Raw genomic sequence first — 27,087 nt, forward strand, 5'->3', positions numbered from 1 at the left:
GACCAAAAAGTCGGTGCCCCCCCCCCCACACCGATCCTCTGCCTGGTGGGGGGGGGGCTAGCAGCCACGGCTGCAGAATGGCTGGATCCGTGGCTGCGCATGGCGGCGGCCCTCCTGTAACCCACTTCGCTACCACCCTACAGCCTCCCTGGCCAGCGGAACAACTCCCCCCACTCCGCCCCCCCCCCCCCCCCCCCCCAACCCCTGACTGTGGTGGCGCTGGGCACAGTCCGCAGCCGCCACGTGAGGTACCCAAAAGTTGAGAGGACACTGGGCCGAGTCCACCATCGGGGAGTGACTTCCTGAGGCCATCCCGACGGCGTGTTTGAGGGGGCAGAGCATGGGAAAACAGCGCCGCCCCCGATTCCAGCGTAAAACTGGATTCTCCGGCTGATCGCCGAACAAGATTTCAATGTCAGTGATCGGAGAATCCAGCCCTATGTCCCTTAAATATTTGGAAATTTCAATCAGTTACAATTCTAAACTAGCGATAAGTTTCAGGGAAAAGGCTTGTCTTAAGGGGGGGGGGAAAGATAGTAGACTGTCGTAAAATCCCATCTGGTTCACTAATGTCCTTCAGGGTAGGAAATCTGCCATCCTTACCTGGTCCGGCCTACATGTGACTCCAGACCCACATTAATGTGATTAACTCTTAACTGCCCCCTCAAGAGCAATTAGGGATGGACAATAAATACTGGTTAAGCCAGCGATGTCCACGCCCTATGAACGAATAAAAAAAAGAAAGGTAAGATTATAAAACAGCAGGTGGGTTTACTTAACGAAAGGACAGGAGACATGATGTCTGGAGCTAATCCAGTAAAATATTCAAGTTATTCGTGTGGTTTCCAAGAATTACAGAAGACTTCGAAATTAAAACACAGTTAATTTGCATTTCTATCTGTGTCACATAGCCAGGGAGATGCCTGGAACTCAGTGAGATTCTTTGTTTCAAGTTTAGTACTGTGAATTCAGCTAGTGTGTAGCCAACAGGAAGCAACCAAGAGTCTGTCTCATTATGCAGTTTATAGCTCCTTGTAAACTGAGAAGGTCCTACCGAAACCTGAAGAAAAGTAAATGCTGGATCTGTTGTCTATGATGGAGCTTGTGAGTGGGAACTGGTATTGAGTATAAGACAAAACTGGCAAGGAGAAAAACGACTGGAAGGTTTAATTAGCTCGAAGCTAAATGAAGAAATCCGCAGTAAATCCTTAGGGAAAGGCAGTTAACCTTGGTGCAGCTGGAGTTCTGGAAGTAATAAGCTTGTTGCGGTTTGAAGCCAGAGCAGCAGGTTATTGGAAACCAAGGGTGTTTTCTGATAGTTGAAGCCACTGCGCAGGAGTTGCAGGGAGGCCAATATTTGAACCATGGAATCCAGAGTAGTGACCTAATGGAGAGACCCCCATGATGACCCCCTTGGTGAATAGCTGGAATACTGAAGAGAAATCAGAGCCAATTCTGGAGAGCGATGATATACCTTTTGAGTTGGTCTCAGGAAAATGGTGTGGCTGTTTACGAGTGGGTGGGGAGTGCGGGAGGGAGGAGTGGCCGTTTACAGCATTAATCTTTACAAGCTATACAGTTGGTGCCCTGGCACTGCCAGTTTAGCACTCTGACAGTGCCACCTAGGTGCCAGCCTGGCACTGCCATGGTGCCAGGTTGGCACTGCCAAGGTGGCATTTTGTGCACATGCCCGATCGGGCTCCAGTTGCCTGGCTTGGGGTTGGGGACCCTCCCATATTGTGTTCAGGCTGGGGGGTCGGGGGGGGGGGAGGGGGCAGGGATTGTTTAAGGGGCCTCTGAGATCAGGACTCCATTTAAACATTTTTAAATGGCGTCCCGATCTCCCGCTGCAATGGGTACTTCTGGCGAGCCGAGCTCCCCACTGTAATAAACAGGGCTGTGTGCGGCCTTTGCCACCCATTCCCCATTCAGGCCCCTTATTCAATGTGAGTGCCGGAAAACGTGCAGCTAAACGCAACCGCTCGGGGACTTTATTCCCTTTTGGAAAAATCGTGCCCTTTAGTATCCTGGCATGGGTGGTGTTAGTTAACAGAGAGTTCCATTTACCAATGGAATACAGCACAATACTTGTAGTATGACCTAATATGACGAATTCAGGCAGTGAAGAACCGTGTTCTTTTCACTTCTAATCTGAAACGTTAACATAAATTAAAGTATAAAACAATGGAATACAAGTAAGGATTCCCGACAACTTCATAATTGCTTCTTGCAGAATTCTGGTTGGTGGATAAAATGGAGTTTACTGTACTTTTTATTTTTCTTAAACAGGAATCATGGTCTATATCCTGCTGGCTGGGCTGTATAAAACTTTAGTTTGCTGTACCACATACAGAGCAATAATATGTTACTGGCAAAAAAAAATATCCACCAGTTGCTTCCTTCTTTAAAGCACAACTACCTTGAGAAACTTTCAAAGAGTGCATCATGCAGCTTTAATGAAGAAGTCATACATAATATATATTGTGGTATATTACTAGGTCATCCTCTAAAAATATTGTAGAGGAGAGTCTGTAATATGTTCTGGTGTAAAGTAACATAAAATACGATATTACCCTGAAACCCATTTGCCTCAACTAGAACTTGGGTCCACAGATCTGAAACTTAATTGAAAGAATTAACAAAAAAAAGTCTATTTTAACTTTAAAAGCACAGTTTTCAAAACTGTAGATTGTAGTCATGTGAGATTCTCCTCCAGAGTGAGATTCTCCTCTAGAGCTGGGCAGAGGTTGACAAAAGCAAGATCTGTGGTTATGGGCTATAATGTTGGGACTGTTCGCAGGATTAACCGACCACCCCGCCGTGTGTTTTTCAGCGGTGAAGGCAGCCCTCCTGAGGAAGGAGCTGCGCTCCAAAAACTAGTAATTCCAAACAAACCTGTTGGACTTTGACCTGGTGTTGTAAGACTTCTTACTGTGCCCACCCCAGTCCAACGCCGGCATCTCCACATCATGACTGATAAATTTGTCAAGCATGGACCTGGACTTTCCTGTTTTTCAGCCGCGTAAACCTGGGTTTTCCAGTTCCCCAGCCCGTGTTTCTTGGCAGCGGCACGCTGTTCGCTGGTGGCGGGTTTCTCTGCTCCCACAGCAGCCATGGGAATTCCAAATGAAGCCACCCCAAGCTGCTGGGGAACCCAGGGATGGGGGTGTGCTCTCGGCGGGACCAGAGGAACACGCTGCCAGCAAACGGCCGGAGAATTCCGGCCATGACTTCCCTTCATGAAACCACGCTGACTCTGCCTGATCGGATTACACCTTTCCAAATGCATTGCTCTTCTCTCCTTAATAATCGATTCTAATATCATTCCAATAACTGAAGTTAGACTAACTGGCCTGTAGTTTCCTACATTTTGCCTCCTTCCCTTTTTGAACAATGATACCACATTGGCAGTTTTCCAATCCTTTAGCACGGTTCCAAAATCGAAAGATTTTGGGAGGAAAAAACTACCAATGCATCCACGATCTCTGTAGTTACCTCCTTCAAGATCCTGATGTTTAGGGGACTTGTCATCCTTTAACCCCATTAGTTTTTTTTATTATTTTTTTTAAATTTAGAGTATTTTTTCCAATTAAGGGGCAATTTAGCGTGGTCAATCCACCTAGCCTGCACATGTTTGGGTTGTGGGGGTGAAACCCACGCAAACACGGGGAGAATGTGCAAACTCCACACGGACAGTGACCCAGAGCCGGGATCGAACCTGGGACCTCGGCGCCGTGAGACCGCAGGGCTAACCCACTGCACCACCGTGCTGCCCTTTAACCCCATTAGTTTGCCTGGTGATGGTGGCTCTATTTATTTCCTCCCCCATATCTTTTTTACCATTTCTGGGATGCCTATAGTAACTCTACAGTAAAGAATGTTGCAAAAAATCGTTTTAACTCCTCTGCCGTTTCTTTCTTCCCCAGTTTCATTCTCTAAGGCAATGGTTTTCAACCGGTGTGCCACAAGAAGTGTGCAAGTGTGCCGTGGCCATGGGGCAGGCTCCAAGCACCGACTTTGCTTTCATGTGGGAGAAAAAGCAGCGGTCCCCTCACCTTCCTGCCTCGGGAAGAGCCTTCAAGCAGATTATCCGAAACCATTCACGCTGACGTCTTCAGCGGTGCCGGTTCTCTCGCTCTCTGTCCACTTACGAAGGCTTGGCTCCAGCTCCAATGGCTCAATAGCGGCTGCGGCTATCGGTATCAACCAATTGACACAAGTAACAACTCCCAACCCACAGTGTGAAAAGATGTAAATGGAATCAAAACAACTGTACATGCTGAAACAAATTTCATAAAGTGCTCAAAACCATGAACAGATTGCTGAAATGAAATGAAAATCGCTTATTGTCACGAGTAGGCTTCAATGACGTTACTGTGAAAAGCCCCTAGTCGCCACATTCCAGCGCCTGTTCGGGGAGACTGGTCCGGGAGTTGAACCATGCTGCTGGCCTGCCTCGGTCTGCTTTAAAAGCCAGCGATTTAGCCCGGTGTGCTAAACCAGCCCCGTATTCATGGAGGTGGCGGATGAATCAATGTTTTCGGTGTGGACCTTTTATCACAGCTGTTCTCATGTGTTCTAATTGATTTTTTAAAAATCTATTGATTATCTCTTTATTTCCAGTTAAATTAACTGGCGGTCGTGTACACTCAACCTGACAAATGGTAATTTGGCAAATTCAGAGAACGTGTCAAGGGAATCTCTTGTGGAGCCAGGCTGTGTACAGAGGCAGTAGTGGCTTCACACTCGCAGACCCTGAAGGATCACCATCCCCAGGTAACTGCCTTGAAGCATCCTCTTTCTTCCCATCCAGACTGCTGCAGTATTTCTTCATCTTTCATTTCCACATTCACCACCTTCCCTCCTATGGCTGTCCTGCCAACCGCCTCTTTCCACCCCCATGCTGTCCATTGGCCTGGTCTTCGGGTGGGGCAGATTCAACATCCATGATGGATTGCTCCCTCTCACTGTGCTGAATCTGTACCTGTAACTTCTCCTCTTCTTCCCCGAGAGTGTGATACTCACCCTTACCCGAGCTTCTAGCTGTCTTTCTAGCTCCACCATCTTCAGCAGGAACAGAGTTTTCATTAACTCGTGGTTCAGGTGCTCTGACCGGGAGCTCAGCGTCCAAACACTGTTTAGTGCAGCACGGTAGCACAGTGGTTAGCACAGTTGCTTCACAGCGCCAGAGTCCCAGGTTTGACTCCCGGCTTGTGTCGTTGTCTGCGCGGAGTCTGCACCTTCTCCCTGTGTCTGCGTGGATTTCCTCCCACAAGTCCCGAAAGATGTGCGGATAGGTGAATTGGACATTCTGAACTCTCCCTCCATGTACCCGAACAGGCGCTGGAATGTGGCGACAAGGGGATTGTCACAGTAACTTCATTGCAGTGTCAATGTAAGCCTACTTGTGACACTAATAAAGATTATTATTGAAACTCTGTTGTCCACAGCTTGCCCGGGTAACTGCGGAAACCACAAGTCATTGTACTTCAAAAGAAATTCACCATGCGAGGCATTTCAACACATTTCTGTTGATCAATTGCCACAAAAATGTAAATGATATTTGCAATGAGTCAACAAGAAGATATGTACTTTTAATAAGCTGGATGACAAGAAGCCCTTGAGAGAAATTGTTTCACAATTCCACCTTTATGTTAAGCACTGCAATACATGTCGAACATTTTTTCCTGTTTCCTGAACCTGATTAATGCACTAACCGGTTAGATGCCAAATATGTTCACAAAGTCCCAGAAAATCTAAGCTCCTGTAATGTGTGGACTGCATTTTGGTGCTTGTGTGCAGTGAAGGGAGAGAACTCTGACCCCATTACTGCATGTCAGAATATGAAGAACATTCTATGATTTTCCAGCTGATTTATGTGAATGGGCAGGAAATTGCACTGAGTTAGGGGAGGGTGGCAGGGTTGGGAGGCAGTGAGGTATAGTAACCTGGCTGGAGTTCTAAATACATTGAAATACGAACACTGACATGCTGAAAGGTTGGGAACCACTGCTCTAAGGGGCCAATGCTTTCTTTTACTTCTCTCTTCCTTTTAAAAATACTTTAAAAAGGCTCTTAGCTGTTTTTATGTTTCTCACCAACTTGTCCTCGTTTATTTTCTCCTTCCTGATAGACTTAATAGATAGATAGACTTTAATAGTCTATCTTTGCTACATTCTGAATCTATCCCATTCTTCTGGTCTACGACTAACCGTTGGCATCTTATATGTCTCCACTTTCAACTTAATAGCCTCCTCAACTTCCTTGGTTATCCATGGTAGGTTCTTCCTCACCCGAGAGTCTTTCCTCCTCATTGGGATGTATTTTTGAAATGAAATGAAAATCGCTTATTGTCACAAGTAGGCTTCAAATGAAGTTACTGTGAAAAGACCCTAGTCGCCACATTCCGGTGCCTGTTCGGGGAGGCTGTTACGGGAATTGAACCGTGCTGCTGGCCTGCCTTGGTCTGCTTTCAAAGCCAGCGATTTAGTCCTGTGCTAAACAGCCCCTCTGGGGCTGAGAATGATGAATTATCTCTCGAAATGTCTGCCACTGCTCATCTATTGTCTTACCTGCTGATCCATATGACCAGTCCCCTTTGGCCAGTTCCATCCTCATACCTTCGTAATTCCCCTTTACGTTTAACACTGATATTTCAGTCCCGTTTTTCTCACACTCAGACTGAATGTTAAAATCTTAAATTAACACAGCCCATCCTTTTAAGTGTAACGAACCCCAAGCTTTTTTGAGTTGCATTTGGGTCACATGACTGGGGCGGTGTCCAATAACATATCATCATTGCCGTGGCCTGCAAACAGCCATCTTCCTGCGCACTCCTCTGACCACACACCTTGGTCCCTGGTTCTGCATAGTGACACCAGCCATATGGGTGCACCCACCCTCGCATCTCGGCCCCCACTCTCCCACCACATCACTCCCCAACCCCCATAGTCTAGCCCCCACCACCCCCACCCTTCCCCATAACACCCTAACCGGCCGCCACTGGCCGATGGGGCATCCGCAACCCACCCAAGGGCAGCACCCACAGTAGCCCCTACAAGGGGGCACAAAGCATATTACTGGCATGGGCAGCACCAGCCGACGGTACCACGGCAACATGGATGGGCAGCAGGGCAGAGGCCCCCATAGTAATGGGCACCAACGGGGAAATGGGTGCTGGAGCAGAGCTTGCAGTGTCAACCTGGAGCACCGTGAGACCCGTTGGACATGGGAGTATGCACCATGATAACATGTTGGCCTTCCACCCCCTGCAGCCAAAGGATATTGGAATACAACCAGCAATGGTAGCCTTCCTCCTAGTCGTTGCAGCCATGTGGGGTGCACTGCGACTGTACGAGCTGTAGCTGCTCAAGGAGGAGGAAGCTGCAGCCTTGAACTTCTATGCAGGGTGGGGCGGGGTGTGAGGGTGGGGGGACACACATGTCACAGGGAACTGCAACTCAGTTTGGTCTCACTTCCTCACATAATGCTTTTAAAAAAAATAAATTTAGCGTACCCAATTATTATTTTTCCAATTAAGGGGCAATTTAGCGTAGCCAATCCACCTAACCAGCTCATCTTTGGGTTGTGTGGGTGAAACCCACGCAGACACGGGGAGAATGCGGAAACGCCACACGGACAGTGACCCAGGGTCATGATTCAAACTCGGGTCCTCAGCGCCGTAGTCCTAGTGCTAACCACTATGCCACCGTGCTGCCCGCTCCTCACCCAATGTTGATCCCCACCCCGGCGACTGCCCTTTCCTCAGGCCCATTGACCACATCCAGGGCTTGTTGCTTTGCTGCAGCTCTACTTGCTGCCATCTTATTGGCTTGGATGGTGTGATGGAGTGAAGTGTGTATATGCGGCTGCAGCTTGACAGCCTCCAGAGTGTCGATCGCGAATCCAGCACTATTTCCCATCGGAATCGATTGTGTTCCACGTGGCGCTGGTGCGAGCCCCTCAATGGTCCAGGTGCAGCACCAGTTTTGCTGTCATAGAAGTCCACGAATTCTGCCCCTGTGTCAACACTTAGTCTCAGGAAAGGAGAATTCGGCCGTGTTTCTCTTTATTTACGCAATCACTTCACTTCATGAGTGTGAACAACTCTACCCTTGACCTATTGCTTCTCAGCCTTTTGGCTAAGATGAGCGTGAGGTCAGGTGTAATGCCTGGATCTGGTATGTCTCTCTTGTGGGGACCATGAATTGGAGTCAATTTGAATTGGTTTTTGGAGCAGGCAAGGAGCTGGATTAGGGGTTTGCCCCTGTCCACACTCTGAGCTCTGGCTTTGTAACTCTGATAAAGGAATGTTTTTTTTAAACTCTACCCGTGACCTTCTCTATCCTCAGATCAACCCAAACTTCTCTCATCTCCCCATGTCACTCAAGTTCCTCATTCCCTGGTGAACCAAGTTTTCATTTCTGTGTCTAAAAGTATTAGAATGTAACAAGATGACAGGACGTACATACAGACACAAGATTTTAAAATAGATTATAGGCATATAGCCATCGTAGTGGATAATGGCACTATTACTATACCAGTGCAGACACTGAGGTCCCAGGTTCAAATCCTGATCCGTGTTGCTAGCCAGGACCAGTAGCTAGTGCTGAGGAAAGCAATACAAGAGGGCCAGGAAAAGTAATGGTGGTTACAGCTGCTCAAGTGTCTGCATCAGTTCTGGATAGGGCAGGGGCTGGCTGCAGTGTCAAAAGCCTATCAAAAAGCACTGTGCGTGGGAGGACAGGCTGCTCTGAAAGGGCACCGACACACTACCAGCACCCATAGCACAAGCAAGGCCTCAGCAACAACCAGCATGATCAGGCGGGGAAATGGCCTCAGCAACAACCAGCATGGTCAGGCGGGGGAATGGCCTCAGCAACAACCAGCATGGTCAGGCGGGGAAATGGCCTCAGCAACAACCAGCATGGTCAGGCGGGGAAATGGCCTCAGCAACAACCAGCATGATCAGGCGGGGAAATGGCCTCAGCAACAACCAGCATGGTCAGGCGGGGAAATGGCCTCAGCAACAACCAGCATGGTCAGGCGGGGGAATGGCCTCAGCAACAACCAGCATGATCAGGCGGGGGAATGGCCTCAGCAACAACCAGCATGGTCAGGCGGGGAAATGAGAAAAATGGGGAAACAAAACATAAGAGTGAAGTGAAATTTTAAAAAAAGTTTTGGAACTCGCATTAAAATAAGTCGAAATTCCAGTGTGCATATTTGGAAAACTACAATGGAAATGGAAACCAGTTATCTCGAAAGTAATCTTGTGTGCACACTTACCTGGTGCTGCTCTCCATGATCCTCCACATGCACTGGCCTAACATGGCAGCCACATTCATTGGGAAACTCCCACCTCTGGCCTGAACTACTTTGACTGGATCAGAAGCTCCCGCAGGCTGTAGTTTGCCCACTAACTGCTTTGTAATAATAATAGTAATAATAGCTTATTGTCACAAGTCGGCTTCAATGAAGTTACTGTGAAAAGCCCCTAGTCGCCACATTCTTGCGCCTGTTCGGGGAGGCTGGTACGGGAATTGAACCTGCGTTGTTGGCCTTGTTCCGCATTACAAGCCGGCTTCATTTTTTAAAATTCTGTCATGGGATGAGGGCAGTGCCTAATTTGCCCGAGAGTCGTATCAAATCCGGTAATTCCAATCAAGCATAAATAATAAAGGGGGAACTTATAGCTGAAAACAATTGAGTGATCAGGTGATTGGAATCAAGAGAAAGCAGTAAGTCAGAAAAGTAACAGATGGGGGTATCAATAATTACAGAAATAGACAGGCGTTTCTCTGTCCACGGACATATATTCACAATAGAATGTTCCTCTGTGGTGCCAGGGCCACTTAGTTCCTGAACAGCATTTAAGAGGGGTGTGGGGGGGAGAAGGTGAACACCCAGAGGCTGTGGTCCAGACAATACCAGTGACACCAACTGAAAGAGGGATGAGGTCTTGCTGGTGAATTTTTGGAAATTAGGGAAAAATAAGCAGGTCGTCCAAGGTAGCAATCTCTGGATTACTTCCAGTGCCTCACTTGAATCGGAGGCTAGAGCATGAATGTGTGGCTGGAGAGATGGTGGAGGAAGGAGGGCTTTAGATTCCTGGGACACTGGAACTAATTCTGGGGCCGATAGGAAATTCATAGAATTTACAGTGCAGAAGGAGGCCATTCGGTCCATTGAGTCGCACTGGCTCTTGGAAAGAGCCACGGTCAACACCTCCACCCTATCCCCATAACCCAGTAACCCAACCCAATACTAAGGGCAATTTTGGACACTAAGGGCAATTTATCATGGCCAATCCACCTAACCTGCACATCTTTGGACCGTGGGAGGAAACCGGAGCACCCGGAGGAAACCCACGCACACACGGGGAGGATGTGCAGACTCCGCACAGTGACTCAAGCCAGAATCGAACCTGGGACCCTGGAGCTGTGAAGCAATTGTGCTGTCCACAATGCTACCGTGCTGCCCCGAAATGTCCGAGATGGACAGGTTACACTTCAATAGAGCCATTGGAGGGTGGTTTGCTGTTGCTGTTGGGGAGAGTTTAGGGTTAGAACTAGCTTGGCAGGAGGATGGGACCTGAATATAGGCCCAGATGGTAAAAAACAATGCTGGATACAGAAGGTAGAAAATTCTGAGTATGGAAGACAGAAAATAAAGGCTACAAAATAGACAACAAACCAGTTGGTTGTTGAATTGTGGTATATACTTCAATACAAGGGTCTAATAAATAAAGCCGATGCGCTGACAGCACAGACAGACACTTGGAAGCATGATAACATATCTATTACTGAAACACGGCTGAAAGGGCAAGAACTGCAACTCAATATTCAGGCTTACGAGTTTTGAGACTGGATAGAAAAGGAGGTGGGCGGAAAGGGTCATAATACTGGTTAAAGAAACATTTACAACTATGAGGAGGGCTGAATGACCTTATTTGATCATCTTTCCAGCATATGGGTTGCTGAGGATCAAAAAAGGTCATATTGTTTTAAGTAAATACGTAGACAAATTACTGAGTGAGGAAACTTAAAGGGGAGCAATAGTACGGGATTGTACTTTGATTTTATCCCAGTTAATATTAATGTTACAGTTATAGAAGGCACAGAATTATTAAAATGCATTTTTATGCTAGTATGTAGCAAACTCACAAATGGGAGATTTAGCTTTAGGGAATGAAGCTGGCCAGGGTATCAGTGAGACCATAGTGATTATAATTTAGTTAGATATAATATCGTTCTGGAAAAGGACAAAGACCAAGAGTAAAAGTTTTAAATTGGGAAAATGTCTCACAGGAGAGGGTAGCAATGGAAGGGTGCTTTTCTGAGTGGAAGGCGGTGTCCCCGTGTCTGCGTGGGTTTCCTCCGGGTGCTCCGGTTTCCTCCCACAGTTCAAAAGATGTGCAGATTAGGTGGGTTGGGCATGTTCAATTGCCCCTTAGTGTCCAAAAGGTTAGGCGGGGTTACCGGGTTAAGGGGATAGGGTGGAGGCGTGGATTTAAGTACAGTACCCTTTCCAAGAGCTGGTGCAGACTCGATGGGCCAAATGGCCTCCTTCTGCACTGTAAATTCTATGATTCTATGACGAGTGGTGTTCCTCAGGGATCTGTGCTGGAACCTTGTTTGTTGGTAGTATATGTAAATGATTTGGAGGAAAATGTAGCTGGTCTGATTAGGATGTTGCACATGAAACAAGGGTTGGTGGAGTTGCAGATAGTGATGAGGACTGTCAGAGGATACAGCAGGATATAGGTTGGTTGGAGACTTGGGCGGAGAGATGGCAGAGGGAGTTTATTTCGGACAAATGTGAGGTAATGCATTTTGGAAGGTCTAATACAGGTGGGAATTACAAAGTAAATGGCAGAACCCTTGGGAGTATTGACAGGCAGAGAGGTCTGGGCTTACAGTCCACAGATCACAGAAAATGGCAATGCAGGTAGATAAGGTAGTCAAGAAGGCATACGGCATGCTTGCCTTCATCGGACAGGGCATTGGAGTATAAAAATTGGCACATCATGCTGCAGCTGTAAATGTTAATTCTTGATTCTTTGTGGCCAGTCTGGACTCAATAAAATCTGAGATGGATTAGCAGGTATCAATTATTGTTTTATTTCCACCAGCTTGCAAGGCTGACTCACTCGTGGGACATTAGAACACGCAGCTCTCTTCTAGAGTTCCCAAAAGTTAGTGAGAGCTAAGACAAAGAAATCACAGCACATATTGATTGAATCACATCAAGATTCGCATACAAGCTTCCAATAGGCCAATGTATACACCTTCTGACCTGGCCATATATCCTGATTGGCTCACTTCGCATTTTCCCAATCCTGGCCTCTTGTTACCCAGCATCCTTTTCACTATTCTCTCCACGAGGCAAAGCTCCCCTCCCCCTTCCTAGCCATGCTGTGCTCATCCCTTTGTTCTCTGTCTGTGAACTCATTACCCTCAGGGTCCTACTGTCCATCATATTCGTTTGTTCACTTCCTCATACAGAACCTTGATTAGGCCATATTTGGAATATTGCATACAATTCTGGCCGCCACACTACCAAAAGGATGTGAATGCTTTGGAGAGGGTACAGAACAGGTTTATCAGGATGTTGTCTGGTCTGGAAGGTATTAGCTATGAGGAGAGGCTGGATAAACTCAGATTGTTTTCATTAGAATGATGAAGGTTGAGGGGCGACCTGATAGAGGTTTACAAAATTATGAGTGGCATGGGTAGAATGGATAGTCAGATGCTTTTTCAGGGTGGCAATGCCAATTACTAGGGGACATAGGTTTAAGGTGCAAGGGGGAAAGTTTAGCGATGTGCGAAGGAAGTTTTTTTTTTAAACACAGAGGGTGGTGAGTGCCTGGGACCCGCTGCCTGGCGAGGTGGTGGAAGCAGATACGATAACGGCATTTAAGAGGCATCTTGACAAATACGTGAATAAGATGGGAATAGAGGGATACAGACCCCGGAAGTGCAGAAGGTTTTAGTTTAGACAGGCATCATGATCGGTGCAGGTTTGGAGGGCAGAAGGGCTTGTTCCTGTGTTCTTTGAGGTATGAATTTACAAAAGACTTACTTGAAGGTAAATTTGCAATGAGAGTGTGATTCAAGGAAGAAAAAAGGGTAAGAGTCCAATATCTAGACCTCACTGGATGCCACAGAGAGTAGGAAAGGCAAACAAGAAAAGCTTAAATCAGATAACGAGAGCTCAATATGCAGAAAGCCTAGAAAGTAAGGGAAGTGCAGAGGACAGGTGACATTAAAAATAAGTTGAGAGGGCATAAGAAAATGTTGGCAAGTAGAATCAAGGAAATCCCAAAGATGTTTTAAAAGTACATAAACAGCAAGATGCTAACCAAGCAAGGGTAGGAGGGCCAATTAGAGATCAAAATAGTAATTTGTGTGTGTTTCTTAATTCTAATTCCATAAGTTTTCAGAAAACAGGGAGGACAATGCAGACACTGTAGTTAAGGAAATGGAGTGTGAAATACTGGATGGTATATACACAGTAAGAGAGGAAACACTAAGGGATTTAGCAACTTTGCAAGTGGATACATTACCAAGCCTAGAGGAGGTATATCACAGGCTGTTAGAAGAATCAAAGGAAGAAAAACCACAACATTTGTTTGGCCATCATTTTCCAATCCTCTCTCGCTACAGATGTAGTGCTGGAGGACCGCCAGCATTGTCCATTGTTTAAAAAGGCAGGAAGATTAGAGACAGAGTAAAATTACAGGGCAGTCAAGTATATAATAATAATCAGCTTTATTGTCACAAGTAGGCTTACATTAACACTGCAATGAAGTTACTGTGAAAAGCCCCCAGTCTCCACATCCCGGCGCCTCTTCGGGAGCAGAGGGAGAACTCAGAATGTCCAAATTACCTAACCTAATACACATCTTTCGGGACTTGTGGGAGGAAACCGGAGCACCCGGAGGAAACCCACACAGACACGGCTTCCTGGGTGGGTAAATTATGCTGAGGGAAGGTGCAAATCGTCCTTTAGAAAGGCGCGGATTAATCAAGTCAGTCTGGATTTGTTAAGGGAAAATCATGTCAACTTGCATGGATTTTAGCAAGGCTTTTGACAAGGTACCACAAGGTAGACTGGTGGGAAAAATAAAAGCCTGTGGTATCCAAGGGCAATTAGCAACTTGGATTAAAAATTGACTCAGTGGCAGAGGCAAGGATAATGGTCAATGGATGCCTTTGTGACTGCAAGGTTGCTTCAACTGGGCCCTTCAGGACTTAGTGCCAGGTTCTTTGCTGTGTGATGATTTAGATCAATGGTTTCGACTTAAATGTAGCGGGGGGGGGGGGGGGGGGGGGTGATTAAGAAATTTACAGATGATACAAACATTGGTCATGGGGCTGTTAATGCAGAAGAAGAAAGCTGTAGATGGCAGAAAGGTCCCACTGGACGAGTCAGATGGACAGAAAAGTGGAAAATAGAATTAAATCGGAAGAAATGTGAGGTATTGCATTTAGGGACAGCAAAAAAAAAGCATGGGAGTACACAATAAATGGCAGATTACTGAAAGGTGTAGCAGAACAGACAGATAAATTGGTTAAGGAAGCAAATGGGATTTATGTGCTGAGGCACAGAATATAAGAGCAGGGGGTATTACACGAGAACTGTATTGAAAAACACTAGTTCGGCTACAGCTAGAGTTCTGCCTGCCCTTATACAGGTGGTTGTGATCCCTCTAGAGATGGCACAGAAGAGATTCATGAAGATGTTGCCAGGAATGAAATGTTTCAGCTCTGAGGAAAGATTGGGCAGACTGAGGTTGTTTTATCTGGAACAGAGAATGCTGACCAGAGAATTAATTGAGGCGTATAAAATTGAATGTCCTAGACAGAGTGGATGGGAAAGATCTATTTCTGTTGGCGGAAGTCAATAACCAGAAGGAATAAACTTAAAGTAATTGACAGGATCAGAGGGGAGTTGAGGAATCTTTTCACACTGAGGATAGTGAGGGCCTGGATCTCATGACCTGAAATCCTCATCACATTTTAAGAATACTTGTATATGCACTTAAAAAGCTCTAATGAGGCTGGTTTAGCACTGTGGGCTAAACAGCTGGCTTGTAATGCAGAACAACACAGCAGCAAGGGGTCAATTCCCGTACCGGCCTCCCTGAACAGGCACCGGAATGTGGCGACTAGGGGCTTTTCACAGTAGCTTCATTGAAGCCTACATAAGCGATTATTATAATATTATTATAATTATGTACAGGACTACGGAATAAAAACCGGAAAGTGGAATTAGGTCATGTTGTAATAAACACAATAAACTGAATGGTCACTTTCTGTGCCACAAGTTTTCTATGTTACATAGAAGATTACCTCCACGTTTTCCTTTCAGGCAATGAAGGCCAAACATTTCCAGTCTTTGCTCATAACTCAGACTTTGGGAATCGGTCTTGTGGATCTTTTTATGTGGTTTACGCGGGAACTTTCGTTGTTGTACATGTTATGTTGATTGTTGCTTCACAATGATTGAGCCTGTTGAGCATTGGATCCAATGAAACCCCCTTAGATCTCTTCCAACTTAATTCTAAGCTACTTCAACATTACTCCTGAAGTGATTCTGTTATCAAACAAATTATCAAAAAACGACAAATGGAATTTCGGTCTCGCTCTCAAGGGGGTTGGAGTATAAAAGTAAAGAAGCGATGCTTCAGTTCAAGTATTGCACTTCTCTGAGGATTGGAGGAAATATAGCACAGCTTTGCTAAGACAATATCGCAGTTTAAATGGCTAAGTTAAGAGGACAGGTTAAACAATGCTGTTGTGTATTATTCCCTACAGTTTATAGGATGAAGGATGATCCAATTGAAGCGTTTGAAATAATTGATTTGATTGAGTAGATACAGAGAAATGACTTCCTCTGGTGAGTCAACCCTGAACAAAAAGACACAATTTAAAATTAGAGCTCAGCCGTTTCAGAGTGAACTCAGGAAGCCCTTTTCCTTACAGAAAGTAGTGAAAATCTGGAACACTTTTCGCCAAATGGCTATTGAGATCACAACTAAAATTATCAATTTTGAGATTGTTAAGATTTTTTTAATGCAAGGGCATCACGGGACATAGGAGCAAAAGTTGAGCTCAAGATCAGATACGATCTAATTTAATTGTGGTACAGTGATGGGCTGAATGGTTTAATGTTCTTATATTTGCTTTATGTGTAGTATGTCACATTTTCATGTCAAGTTTCCCTCCAACTCATTTCGCAATTTCCAAGCTCTCTTTTCTTGGATCCTTTGGATCCAATGGTGCGAAGCTACCATCTGTGGGATTATGACTGAACGCCTCTAAGTCAGAATCCCGCCTAAAAGTAACGATACCCTAGCGCCGCGGATCACTTGTTGGCCTGGGATAGCCGACTCCGGTCGGTGAGGAGTGCCACCCGATACTGGACTGGAGCGCGGTCGGATGGGCGCCGCCTCTCTCTATAAACGCACACCATGTTCATGGGGAACCTGGTGCTAAAATATTCGTACACGACCTGATTCTGGCTCAGGGTTTCGTACGTAGCAGAGCAGCTATCTCGCTGCGATCTATTGAAAGTCATCCCTCGAGCCAAACCTTTGTCGGTACCGAGTGCAACGTATTCCCACCCTGTCCCCCTCCTTCCCTCCCACCCCCGGACAGCTTCGCGTCCTTCTTTGGAGGGCACGTGTCCGTGCAGAAATCCTATTCTGCCTCCTGGCCAGTTGCAGACCGAGGAATCCGCCGGTCGTGCTTACTCCGTTTAAGGCCGGAGTGGTATCTGGGTCGCTCACCTTGGTCACGGGTGTTCGGCTGCAGGTACCCGTTTTATTTTTTTGGGCAGCACGGTAGCATGGTGGTTAGCATAAATGCTTCACAGCTCCAGGGTCCCAGGTTCGGTTCCCGGCTGGGTCACTGTCTGTGCGGAGTCTGCACGTCCTCCCCGTGTGTGCGTGGGTTTCCTCCGGGTGCTCCGGTTTCCTCCCACAGTCCAAAGATGTGCGGGTTAGGTGGATTGGCCATGCTAAATTGCCCGTAGTGTCCTAATACTAAGGTTAAGGGGGGAGTTGTCGGGTTACAGGTATAGGGTGCATACGTGGGTTTGAGTGGGGTGATCATTGCTCGGCACAACATCGAGGACCGAAGGGCCTGTTCTGTGCTGTACTGTTCTATGTTCTAATTGCCCCCTTTGATATAATCTGTAAATTCAGTTTCCAAATCGATCTTACTCCTTTTTGAGACAATTAAACATGTAACCTGCTACTTCCTAATCTACGAATACCTTGCCTATTCCCTTTTTTTATACTCTGAATTGTCAACTCCCCATTCTTTATTATTGGAAATAATAATAATCTTTATTATTGTCATAAGTAGGCTTACATTAACACTGCAATGAAGTTACTGTTAAAATCCCCTAGTCACCATACGCCGCCATACCTGAGGGAAGGACAGGATTGGCAGCTAAACGTTCCAGGATTTCGATGTTTCAGACGGGAAAGAGAGGGATGTAAAAGGGGTGGCAGAGTTGCACTGCTGGTTAGGGAGAATATCGCAGCTGTACTACGGGAGGACACCTCAGAGGGCAGCGAGGCTATATGGGTAGAGATCAGGAATAAGAAGGGTGCAGTCACAATGTTGGCGGTTTACTGCAGGCCTCCCAACAGCCAGTGGGAGATAGAGGAGCAGATAGGGAGACAGATTTTGGAAAGGAGTAAAAACAACAGGGTTGTTGTGATGGGAGACTTCAACTTCCCCAATATTGACTGGGACTCACTTAGTGCTAGGGGCTCAGACGGGGCAGAGTTTGTAAGGAGCATCCAGGAGCGCTTCTTAAAACAATATGTAGACAGTCCAACTAGGGAAGGGGCAGTACTGGACCTGGTATTGGGGAATGAGCCCGGCCAGGTGGTAGAAGTTTCAGTAGGGGAGCATTTTGGGAACAGTGACCACAATTCAGTAAGTTTTAAAGTGCTGATGGACAAGGCTAAGAGTGGTCCTAGGGTGAATGTGCTAAATTGGGGGAAGGCTAATTATAACAATATTAGGCGGGAACTAACAACCAAGATTGGGGGCAGATGTTTGAGGGTAAATCAACATCTGACATGTGGGAGGCTTTCAAATGTCAGTTGGAAGGAATTCAGGACCGGCATGTTCCTGTGCAGAAGAAGGATAAATACGGCAAATTTCGGGAACCTTGGATAATGAGAAATATTGTAGGTCTCATCAAAAAGAAAAAGGAGGCATTTGTCAGGGCTAGAAGGCTGGGAACAAACGAAGCCTGTGTGGAATGTTAGGAAAGTAGGAAGTAACTTAAGCAAGCAGTCAGGAGGGCTAGAAGGGGCCACGAAAGGTATTGGCAAATAGGGTTAAGGAAAATCCCAAGGCTTTTTACACGTACATAAAAAGCAAGAGGGTAGCCAGGGAAAGGGTTGGCCCACTGAAGGATAGGCAAGGGAATCTATGTGTGGAGCAAGAGGAAATGGGCGAGGTACTAAATGAATACTTTGCATCAGTATTCACCAGAGAGAAGGAACTGGTGGCTGTTGAGGCTGGAGAAGGGTGTGTAGATAGCCTGGGTCACATTGATATCCAAAAAGACGAGGTGTTGGGCGTCTTGAAAAATATTACGGTAGATAAGTTCCCAGGGCCTGATGGGATCTACCCCAGAATACTGAAGGAGGCTAGAGAGGAAATTGCTGAGGCCTTGACAGAAATCTTTGGATCCTCACTGTCTACAGGTGATGTCCCAGAGGACAGGAGAATAGCCAATGTCCTTTGTTTAGGAAGGGTAGCAAGGATAATCCAGGGAACTACAGGCCGGTGAGCCTTACGTCAGTGGTAGGGAAATTACTAGAGAGAATTCTTTGAGACAGGATCTACTCCCATTTGGAAGCAAATGGACGTATTAGTGAGAGACAGCATGGTTTTGTGAAGGGGAGGTCATGTCTCACTAACTTGATAGAGTTTTTCGAAGAGGTCACAAAGATGATTGATGCAAGTAGGGCAGTGGATGTTGTCTATATGGACTTCAGTAAGGCCTTTGACAAAGTCCCTCATGGTAGACTGGTACAAAAGGTGAAGTCACACGGGATCAGGGGTGAGCTGGAAAGGTGGATACAGAACTGGCTAGGTCACAGAAGGCAGAGAGTAGCAATGGAAGGGTGCTTTTCTAATTGGAGGGCTGTGACTAGTGGTGTTCCACAGGGATCAGTGCTGGGACCTTTGCTGTTCGTAGTATGTATAAATGATTTTGAGGAAAATGTAACTGGTCTGATTAGTAAGTTTGCGGATGACACAAAGGTTGGTGGAATTGCAGATACCGATGAGGACAGTCAGAGGATAAAGCAGGATTTAGATTGTTTGGAGACTTGGGCGGAGAGATGGCAGATGGAGTTTAATCCGGACAAATGTGAGGTAATGCAGGTATGGAATATACAGTGAATGGTAGAACGCTCAAGAGTATTGAAAGTCAGAGAAATCTAGGTGTACAGGTCCACAGGTCACTGAAAGGGGCAACACAGGTGGAGAAGGTAGTCAAGAAGTCATACGGCATGCTTGCCTTCATTGGCAGGGGTAGTGAGTATAAGAATTGGCAAGTCATGTTGCAGCTGTATAGAACCTTAGTTAGGCCACACTTGGAGTATAGTGTTCAATTCTGGTCACCACACTACCAGAAGGATGTGGTGGCTTTAGACAGGGTGCAGAAGAGATTGATCAGAATGTTGCCTGATATGGAGGGCATTAGCTATGAGGAGCGGTTGAATAAACTCAGTTTGTTCTCACTGGAACGACGGAGGTTGAGGGGCGACCTGATCGATGTCTACAAAATTATGAGGGGTATAGACAGAGTGGATACTCAGAGGCTTTTCCCCAGGGTAGAGGGGTCAATTACTAGGGGGCATAGTTTTAAGGTGCGAGGGGCAAGGTTTAGAGGAAATGTACGAGGCAAGTTTTTTTACACAGAGGGCAGTGGGTGCCTGGAACTCGCTGCCGGAGGAGGTGGTGGAAGCAGGGACAATAGTGATGTTTAAGGGGCATCTTGACAAATACATGAATAGGATGGGAATAGAGGGATACGGACCCAGGAAGTGTAGAAGATTTTAGTTTAGTCGGGCAGCATGGTCAGCATCGGCTTGGAGGGCCAAAGGGCCTGCTCCTGTGCTGAACTTTTCTTTGTTCTTTGTTCCGGCGCCTGTTCTGGTACACTGAGGGAGAATGTCCAAATAACCTAACATCATGCCTTTCGGGACTTGTGGCAGGAAACCCACATGGATATGGGGAGAACATGCAGACTCCGAGTGACTCAAGCTGGGAATTGAACCTGGGACTCTGGCGCTTTGAAGCAACAATGCTAACCACTGTGCTACCGTGCTGTCCCTAAATTGAGGTACACAAAGTCATAGGACTTTCCACAGTTCAATTGGAAGAAAATGTCAAGGAGATTTAATTGGACCAAATCTTCCCCTTTGGTTCTGTGTTGGCTGGGGTTTAAATCCATTGAAGTCTACAAGTTTGCAGCAATGCAAAACTTGGAGCAGTTGCACATGGATAAAACATGCGAGCCAGGCAGGAGTGCAGCAGCTGAACTGACAGGCATTTTGCACTTCCATAAGTGGAGTCGGGACGGAAACACTTGCCTTGTATTGGTTTGCACGATAATCACAATCAGTACGAAGCAAACTTCAAATGAATCGATAATCCTTTTTAAGATGATGGCAAAGAGCCCAATGTCCCATCATCTTTTCACCATCATTAAAATTTAACTGGCATTTAAAGGTTGATGCGCTGGGCTTCGCGACATCAGCTTGTACTTTTGCACAGAGTTTTATTCCGCTTGACAGGGAGGGTAAAGTGAAATGAATAATATAATACACGTCTGCCAGTTCAAACATTCAAAGCAGTAACAAGTCTGAAACTGGTACTCATGCTAATTAAAATAAACATTAAATCACAACTGACAAACAAAACTGTCCACTCATCCAGAAAATGTTAAAATTCTTCAGTTAGAAAGATTTTAACACAGTTATGTGAAGAGTTTTTCCAAAAAAAGTTACCTAATTGTATTGTTGCATTCAAATGCGTCGTAACTTTAAACTAAACAATGGTTATTAGATAACATTCAACAAACTGTACTGGTGACGGTGTAGAATTTGCAAACTTCTGACCATTTGAACTATAAAATGTGACCCATCAGCACAATTATAGTTTCTCTCTTTCTAAATTTTGCTTGAAGACAACATGAAATTCTGACAGCTATAGGTCAGTGGTGGCACTAGTAAATGGAACACCATGAACCAAGCTTATTGGAGCAGTAGTAATAACGTGTATTGGCTCAAATACAATTTCCCCCCAATTATTCAGAGAAAGTTCATTGTAGAAAAAAACAAGTTGTACCTTCAGCACAGATAAAGAGCTAGACCGTGGCTTAGGAAACAGTGGTCATAGATAGCAAAAAGCTAAGAACATTGTAGATGTAGGTATGACAACATCAGAAATTAATAATCCACTTTATGTTTGCATGGCACAGAAAAAAGTACAAGATGACCTTCGGGCAAACACATATCTAATGCATCCTCAAGTCACTGACCAACATCGGTTAAACAACACAGACATGAACCTATCTGTTCACCCAGTTGATAATCGATATGTGGATGAATCACACTCAACAGAAACATACTTTCACTTTTCAGGGGCAGTACAGTATAGAAACATAAAGAAAAGAACTTTATATTCAACTGTAATTAGCACCTAGAATATATGGGGGGGGGGGGGTGGGGGAGAAAGGGCCTCTCATTCACCCCACGTCCTCCCCGTGTGTGCGTGGGTTTCCTCCGGGTGCTCCGGTTTCCTCCCACAGTCCAAAGATGTGCGGGTTAGGTGGATTGGCCATGCTAAATTGCCCGTAGTGTAAGGTTAATGGGGGGATTGTTGGGTTACGGGTATACGGGTTACGTGGGGTTAAGTAGGGTGATCATTGCTCGGCGCAACATCGAGGGCCGAAGGGCTTGTTCTGTGCTGTACTGTTCTATGTTCTATTGATACACTGCATCAAGTTAACTTTCTCCCACACCATTTCTTTAGTACCAAAAAGTTCCATATTCACAATTTAAAAACTGTCAGAGGATTTTCAGCAATATTCAAGACTGGGAATGTGCCATCTTTTCTGTGTGAAAGAAGGATGGGGGGGGGGGGGGGGGGGATAATCAAAGCATCATTGTTCAAAGACAGAACTGCCTTACATTTTTATACATCGACTCTCAAAGTCACCAGAGTGGGGCTTTTTATTTCTGCTGCACGATTACACAATGACGTTGTTCACCAAGTGTGAGAGTTTAAAAGGGGGGGGGGGGGGGGGGGCAGGTTTATTTTACTTTAGGCCCTGTTAACAGCCGGTGTGAGTGAAGCAGTGAGCCTGGGCTCCTTCCTTCCTGACGGCCTGGATGGTGCTGCCCTCCCCACACGCACACACACAAACACACACACACACAGAGGCCTAGTGTTTCCATGAGGGAAAATAAAAAGAGGTGCTTACTCGGTACAAGGCGTCCACGAACACTCGCTCGTCCACGTTGCAGGCGATTGTGGAGGTGGGCAGATCGTCCAGCTGCGAGCGCAGGTGCATTTGCTGCGGCTGCCCGGAGCTGCCCGGCTCCCCGGCCGACAACTCGGCCTCCATCCGAGTCTCAGGCTGCACCTCCCCGTTGGAGGCGGAACAGTGGCCGCCTGCCGCGTCCGGAAACATCTCCTGATCGCTCTCCATGTCGGCATCGGCCAAGCTTCTCTTCTCACTATCACCGCTATTCGCTACCGTCATTATTTCCACCCTAGCCCCGGGGCTTTTGTTTTCAAAGCAGGTTTTTTTGGGGGAGGAGGAGGAGGATGCGAAAATAATATTTTCAATTGGAGGGGGTGGGGGTTGATGGAGCGCCTCCCTCCCTCAGCAAGCCGCCACCTCCACCCCTCTTGCGAATGCTCTGTGGGTCCAAGCAGCATCCAGTCAGTCAGTGCCACCTCCTGACACCAGCTCTTCTGCCTTGCGCCGATACTTTGTTACCAGGACACGACGCAACAAGTTAACACTGCCCTGGACGTCAGCACTGGCAATACGATCCAAATATGTTGCCATTTTTAACCTGGTAGCAATGTTAACCAGTCACCCAGCTCAACCGCGGCAAATTAACAACACCTCAAGCATTCACTGCGCCTTCCCCCCAAGGAATTTTTATTTCATTTTCAAGAAACCAGCTCTCACAGCTTAGGGCACGTCCCCTGGGATACTGTGGCCCATTCTGGTCCCCTTACTATCCATACACTGACTGGCATTAGAGGCAGTCCAGAGAAGGTCCACTCGGTTGATGTTGGGGATGGAGGGATTTCCTCACGAGGTGAAGTTAAGTAGGTTGGGCCGGTGCTGTTTGGAGTTTAGAAGGATGAGAGGTAACCCTTATTGAGATACATATACAAAGAACAAAGAAAATTACAGCACAGGAACAGGCCCTTCGGCCCTCCCAGCCTGTGCCCATCCAGATCCTTTATCTAAACCTGTTGCCTATTTTCCAAGGATCTACTTCTCTCTGTTCCCCGCCCGTTCATATATCTGTCCAGATGCATCTTAAATGATGCTATCGTGCCTACCTCTACCACCTCCGCTGGCAAAGCGTTCCAGGCACTCACCACCCTCTGCGTAAAAAACTTTCCACGCACACCTCCCTTAAACTTTCCCCCTCTCACCTTGAAATCGTGACTCCTTATAATTGACACCCCCACTCTTGGAAAAAGCTTGTTGCTATCCACCCTGTCCATACCTCACAATTTTATAGACCTCAATCAGGTCCCCCCTCAACCTCCGTCTTTCCAACGAAAACAATCCTAATCTACTCAACCTTTCTTCACAGCTAGCACCCTCCATACCAGGCAACATCCTGGTGAACCTCCTCTGCACCCTCTCTAAAGCCCCAGGCCTCATTCCCCATTCCACCCTAGGCAGAAGTGAGGAAGGCGCTGGATGAACTGTACACAGTCATAAACAACTACGAAACAGAACACCCGGAGGCCTTGTTCGTCGTGGCCGGAGACTTCAACAAGGCCAACCTCCAGAGTGTACTGCCAAAATTCCACCAGCACATCTCCTGTCCCACCAGGGGCGACAACACTCTTGACCACTGCTACTCAAAAATCAAGGGCGCCTACCGTTCCATCCCCCGACCGCATTTTGGGAAATTGGACCATAAGACTGTGCTCCTTCTCCCGGCTTACAAGCAGAAACTCAAGTGGGAGAATCCAGCTAAGAAGGTTGTGCAGTGCTGGTCCGAGGAGACAGAAGAGCTCTTACATGACTGCTTAGAGACAATGGACTGGTCCATATTCAAGAACTCAGAGACTAACTTAAATGAGTATGCCACCACCGTCACAGACTTCATCAGCAAATGTGTGGACGACTGCGTGCCAAAGAAAGCAGTACGTGCGTTCCCCAACCGGAAACCATGGCTCAACCGCGAGATTGACTCCCTACTGAAGGACAGATCTGAGGCGTTCAAGGCAGACGACCCTGTCCTATACAAGAAATCCAGGTATGACCTCCGCAAAGCCATCCGAGATGCCAAGAGAGAATATCAAACGAAGCTAGAGTCACAGACAGACTCTCGGCGGTTGTGGCAAGGACTAAACAACATAACGGGCTACAAAGCAAAGCCGAGCAGTATCTCTGGCAGCAGCGCACCCCTCCCTGATGAACTTAGTGCATTCTATGCTCGGTTCGAGCAGGTAACCAACAATCCGCTGTCGAGTGCCCCAGCAGCCCATAATTCACCCATACCCACCATCACAGCTTCCGAAGTCAGATCGGCCTTCCTGAAAGTGAACCCACAGAATGCGATGGGCCTGGACGGGATCCCTGGTCGTGCACTCAGAGCCTGCACAGACCAGCTCGCAGAGGTATTCACAGGCAACTTTAACCTATCCCTACTCCACTCCGAGGTCCCCACCTGCTTCAAGAAGACCACCATCATACCGGTACCAAAGAAGAACCAGGCAACGTGCCTCAATGACTACCGCCCGGTGGCCCTGACGTCAGTTGTAATGAAGTGCTTTGAGAGGCTGATCATGAAGCGCATCACCTCCATACTCCCGGAATGCCTTGACCCACTTCAATTCGCATACCGTCGCAACCGGTCCACATCAGACGCCATTTCCCTGGCCCTACACTCATCCCTAGAGCATCTCGAAAACAAGGACTCCTACATCAGACTCCTATTTATTGACTACAGCTCCGCCTTCAACACCATAATCCCAGCCAAGCTCATATCAAAGCTCCAAAACCTAGGACTTGGCTCTCCACTCTGCAACTGGATCCTTGATTTTCAGACCAACAGACCACAATCAGTAAGAATGAACACCAACACCTCCTCCACAATAGTCCTCAATACCGGTGCCCCGCAAGGCTGCGTACTTAGCCCCCTACTCTATGTACACACGCGACTGCGTGGCAAAACTTGGTTCCAACTCCATCTACAAGTTTGCTGACGATACGACCATAGTGGGCCGGATCTCGAATAAGGACGAGTTAGAATACAGGAGGGAGATAGGGAACCTAGTGGAGTGGTGTAATGACAACAATCTCTCCCTCAATGCCAGCAAAACTAAAGAGCTGGTCATCGACTTCAGGAAGCAAAGTACTGTACACACCCCTGTCAGCATCAACGGGGCTGAGGTGGTGATGGTTAGCAGTTTCAAATTCCTAGGGGTGCACAGCACCAAAAATCTGTCCTGGTCCACTCACGTCGACGCTACCACCAAGAAAGCACAACAGCACCTATACTTCCTCAGGAAACTAAGGAAATTCGGCATGTCCACATTAACCCTTACCAACTTTTACAGTGCACTATAGAAAGCATCCTATCGGGCTGCACGACAGCCTGGTATGGCAACTGCTCGGCCCATGAACGCAAGGAACTTCAGAGAGTCGTGAATACCACCCAGTCCATCACACAAACCTGCCTCCCAACCATGGACTCCATCTACAACTCCTGCTGCCGGGGGAAAGCGGACAGCATAATCAAGGACCCCTCCCACCCGGCTTACTCACTTTTCCAACTTCTTCCATCGGGCAGGAGATACAGAAGTCTGAGAACACGCACGAATAGACTCAAAAACAGCTTCTTCCCCACTGTCACCAAACTCCTAAATGACCCTCTTATTGACTGACCTCATTAACACTACACTCTGTATGCTTCATCCGATGCCAATGCTTATGTAGTTACATTGTATATCTTGTGTTGCCCTATTATGTATTTTCTTGAATTTTGTTTAATTCCCTTTTCTTCCGTGTTCTGAATGATCTGTTGAGCTGCTTGCAGAAAAATACTTTACACTGTACCTCGGTACACGTGACAATAAACAAATCCAATCCAATCCAATCCAATCCTAAAGCATCCACATCCTTCTGGTAATATGGCGACCAGAACTGCACGCAGTATTCCAAATGTGGCCTAACCAAAGTCCTATACAACTGTAACATGACCTGCCAACTCTTGTACTCAATACCCCGTCCGATGAAGGCAAGCATGCTGTATGCCTTCTTGACCACTCTATCGACCTGCGCTGCCACCTTCAGGGTACAATGGACCTGAACTCCCAGACCTCTCTGTACATCAATTTTCCCCAGGACTCTTCCATTGACCATATAGTCTGCTTTTGAGTTAGATCTTCCAAAATGCATCACCTCGCATTTGCCTGGATTGAACTCCATCTGCCATTTCTCTGCCCAACTCTCCAATCTATCTATATTTTGCTGTATTCCCTACAGTCCTCCACGCTATCTGCAACTCCACCAATCTTAATATCATCTGCAAACTTGCTCATCAGATCACTTATACCTTCGTCCAGATCATTTATGTATATCACAAACAACAGTGGTCCGAGCACGGATCCCTGTGGAACACCACTAGTCACCTTTCTCCATTTTGAGACACTCCCTTCCACCACTACTCTCTGTCTCCTGTTGCCCAGCCAGTTCTTTATCCATCGAGCTAGTACACCCTGAACCCCATACAACTTCACTTTTTCCATCAACCTGCCATGGGAAACT

The 27,087-nt window shown here is 46.7% G+C and overlaps 1 protein-coding gene across 1 annotated transcript in view; it reads right to left on the reverse strand.

Annotated features, from left to right (window-relative positions):
• LOC119968807 (calcipressin-1-like) overlaps positions 1 to 22,966 on the reverse strand; it is an 86,243-nt gene extending 63,277 nt beyond the window's left edge. Inside the window, 1 exon segment of the mRNA XM_038801620.1 lies at positions 22,534 to 22,966. Within this exon segment, the coding sequence (XP_038657548.1) occupies positions 22,534 to 22,815 (282 nt within the window). The 5' untranslated portion in view covers positions 22,816 to 22,966.
• Between the last annotated feature and the right edge of the window lie 4,121 nt (positions 22,967 to 27,087).

The sequence above is a fragment of the Scyliorhinus canicula genome, chromosome 7 (genome assembly GCF_902713615.1).
Source record: "Scyliorhinus canicula chromosome 7, sScyCan1.1, whole genome shotgun sequence".
NCBI lineage: Eukaryota > Metazoa > Chordata > Chondrichthyes > Carcharhiniformes > Scyliorhinidae > Scyliorhinus > Scyliorhinus canicula.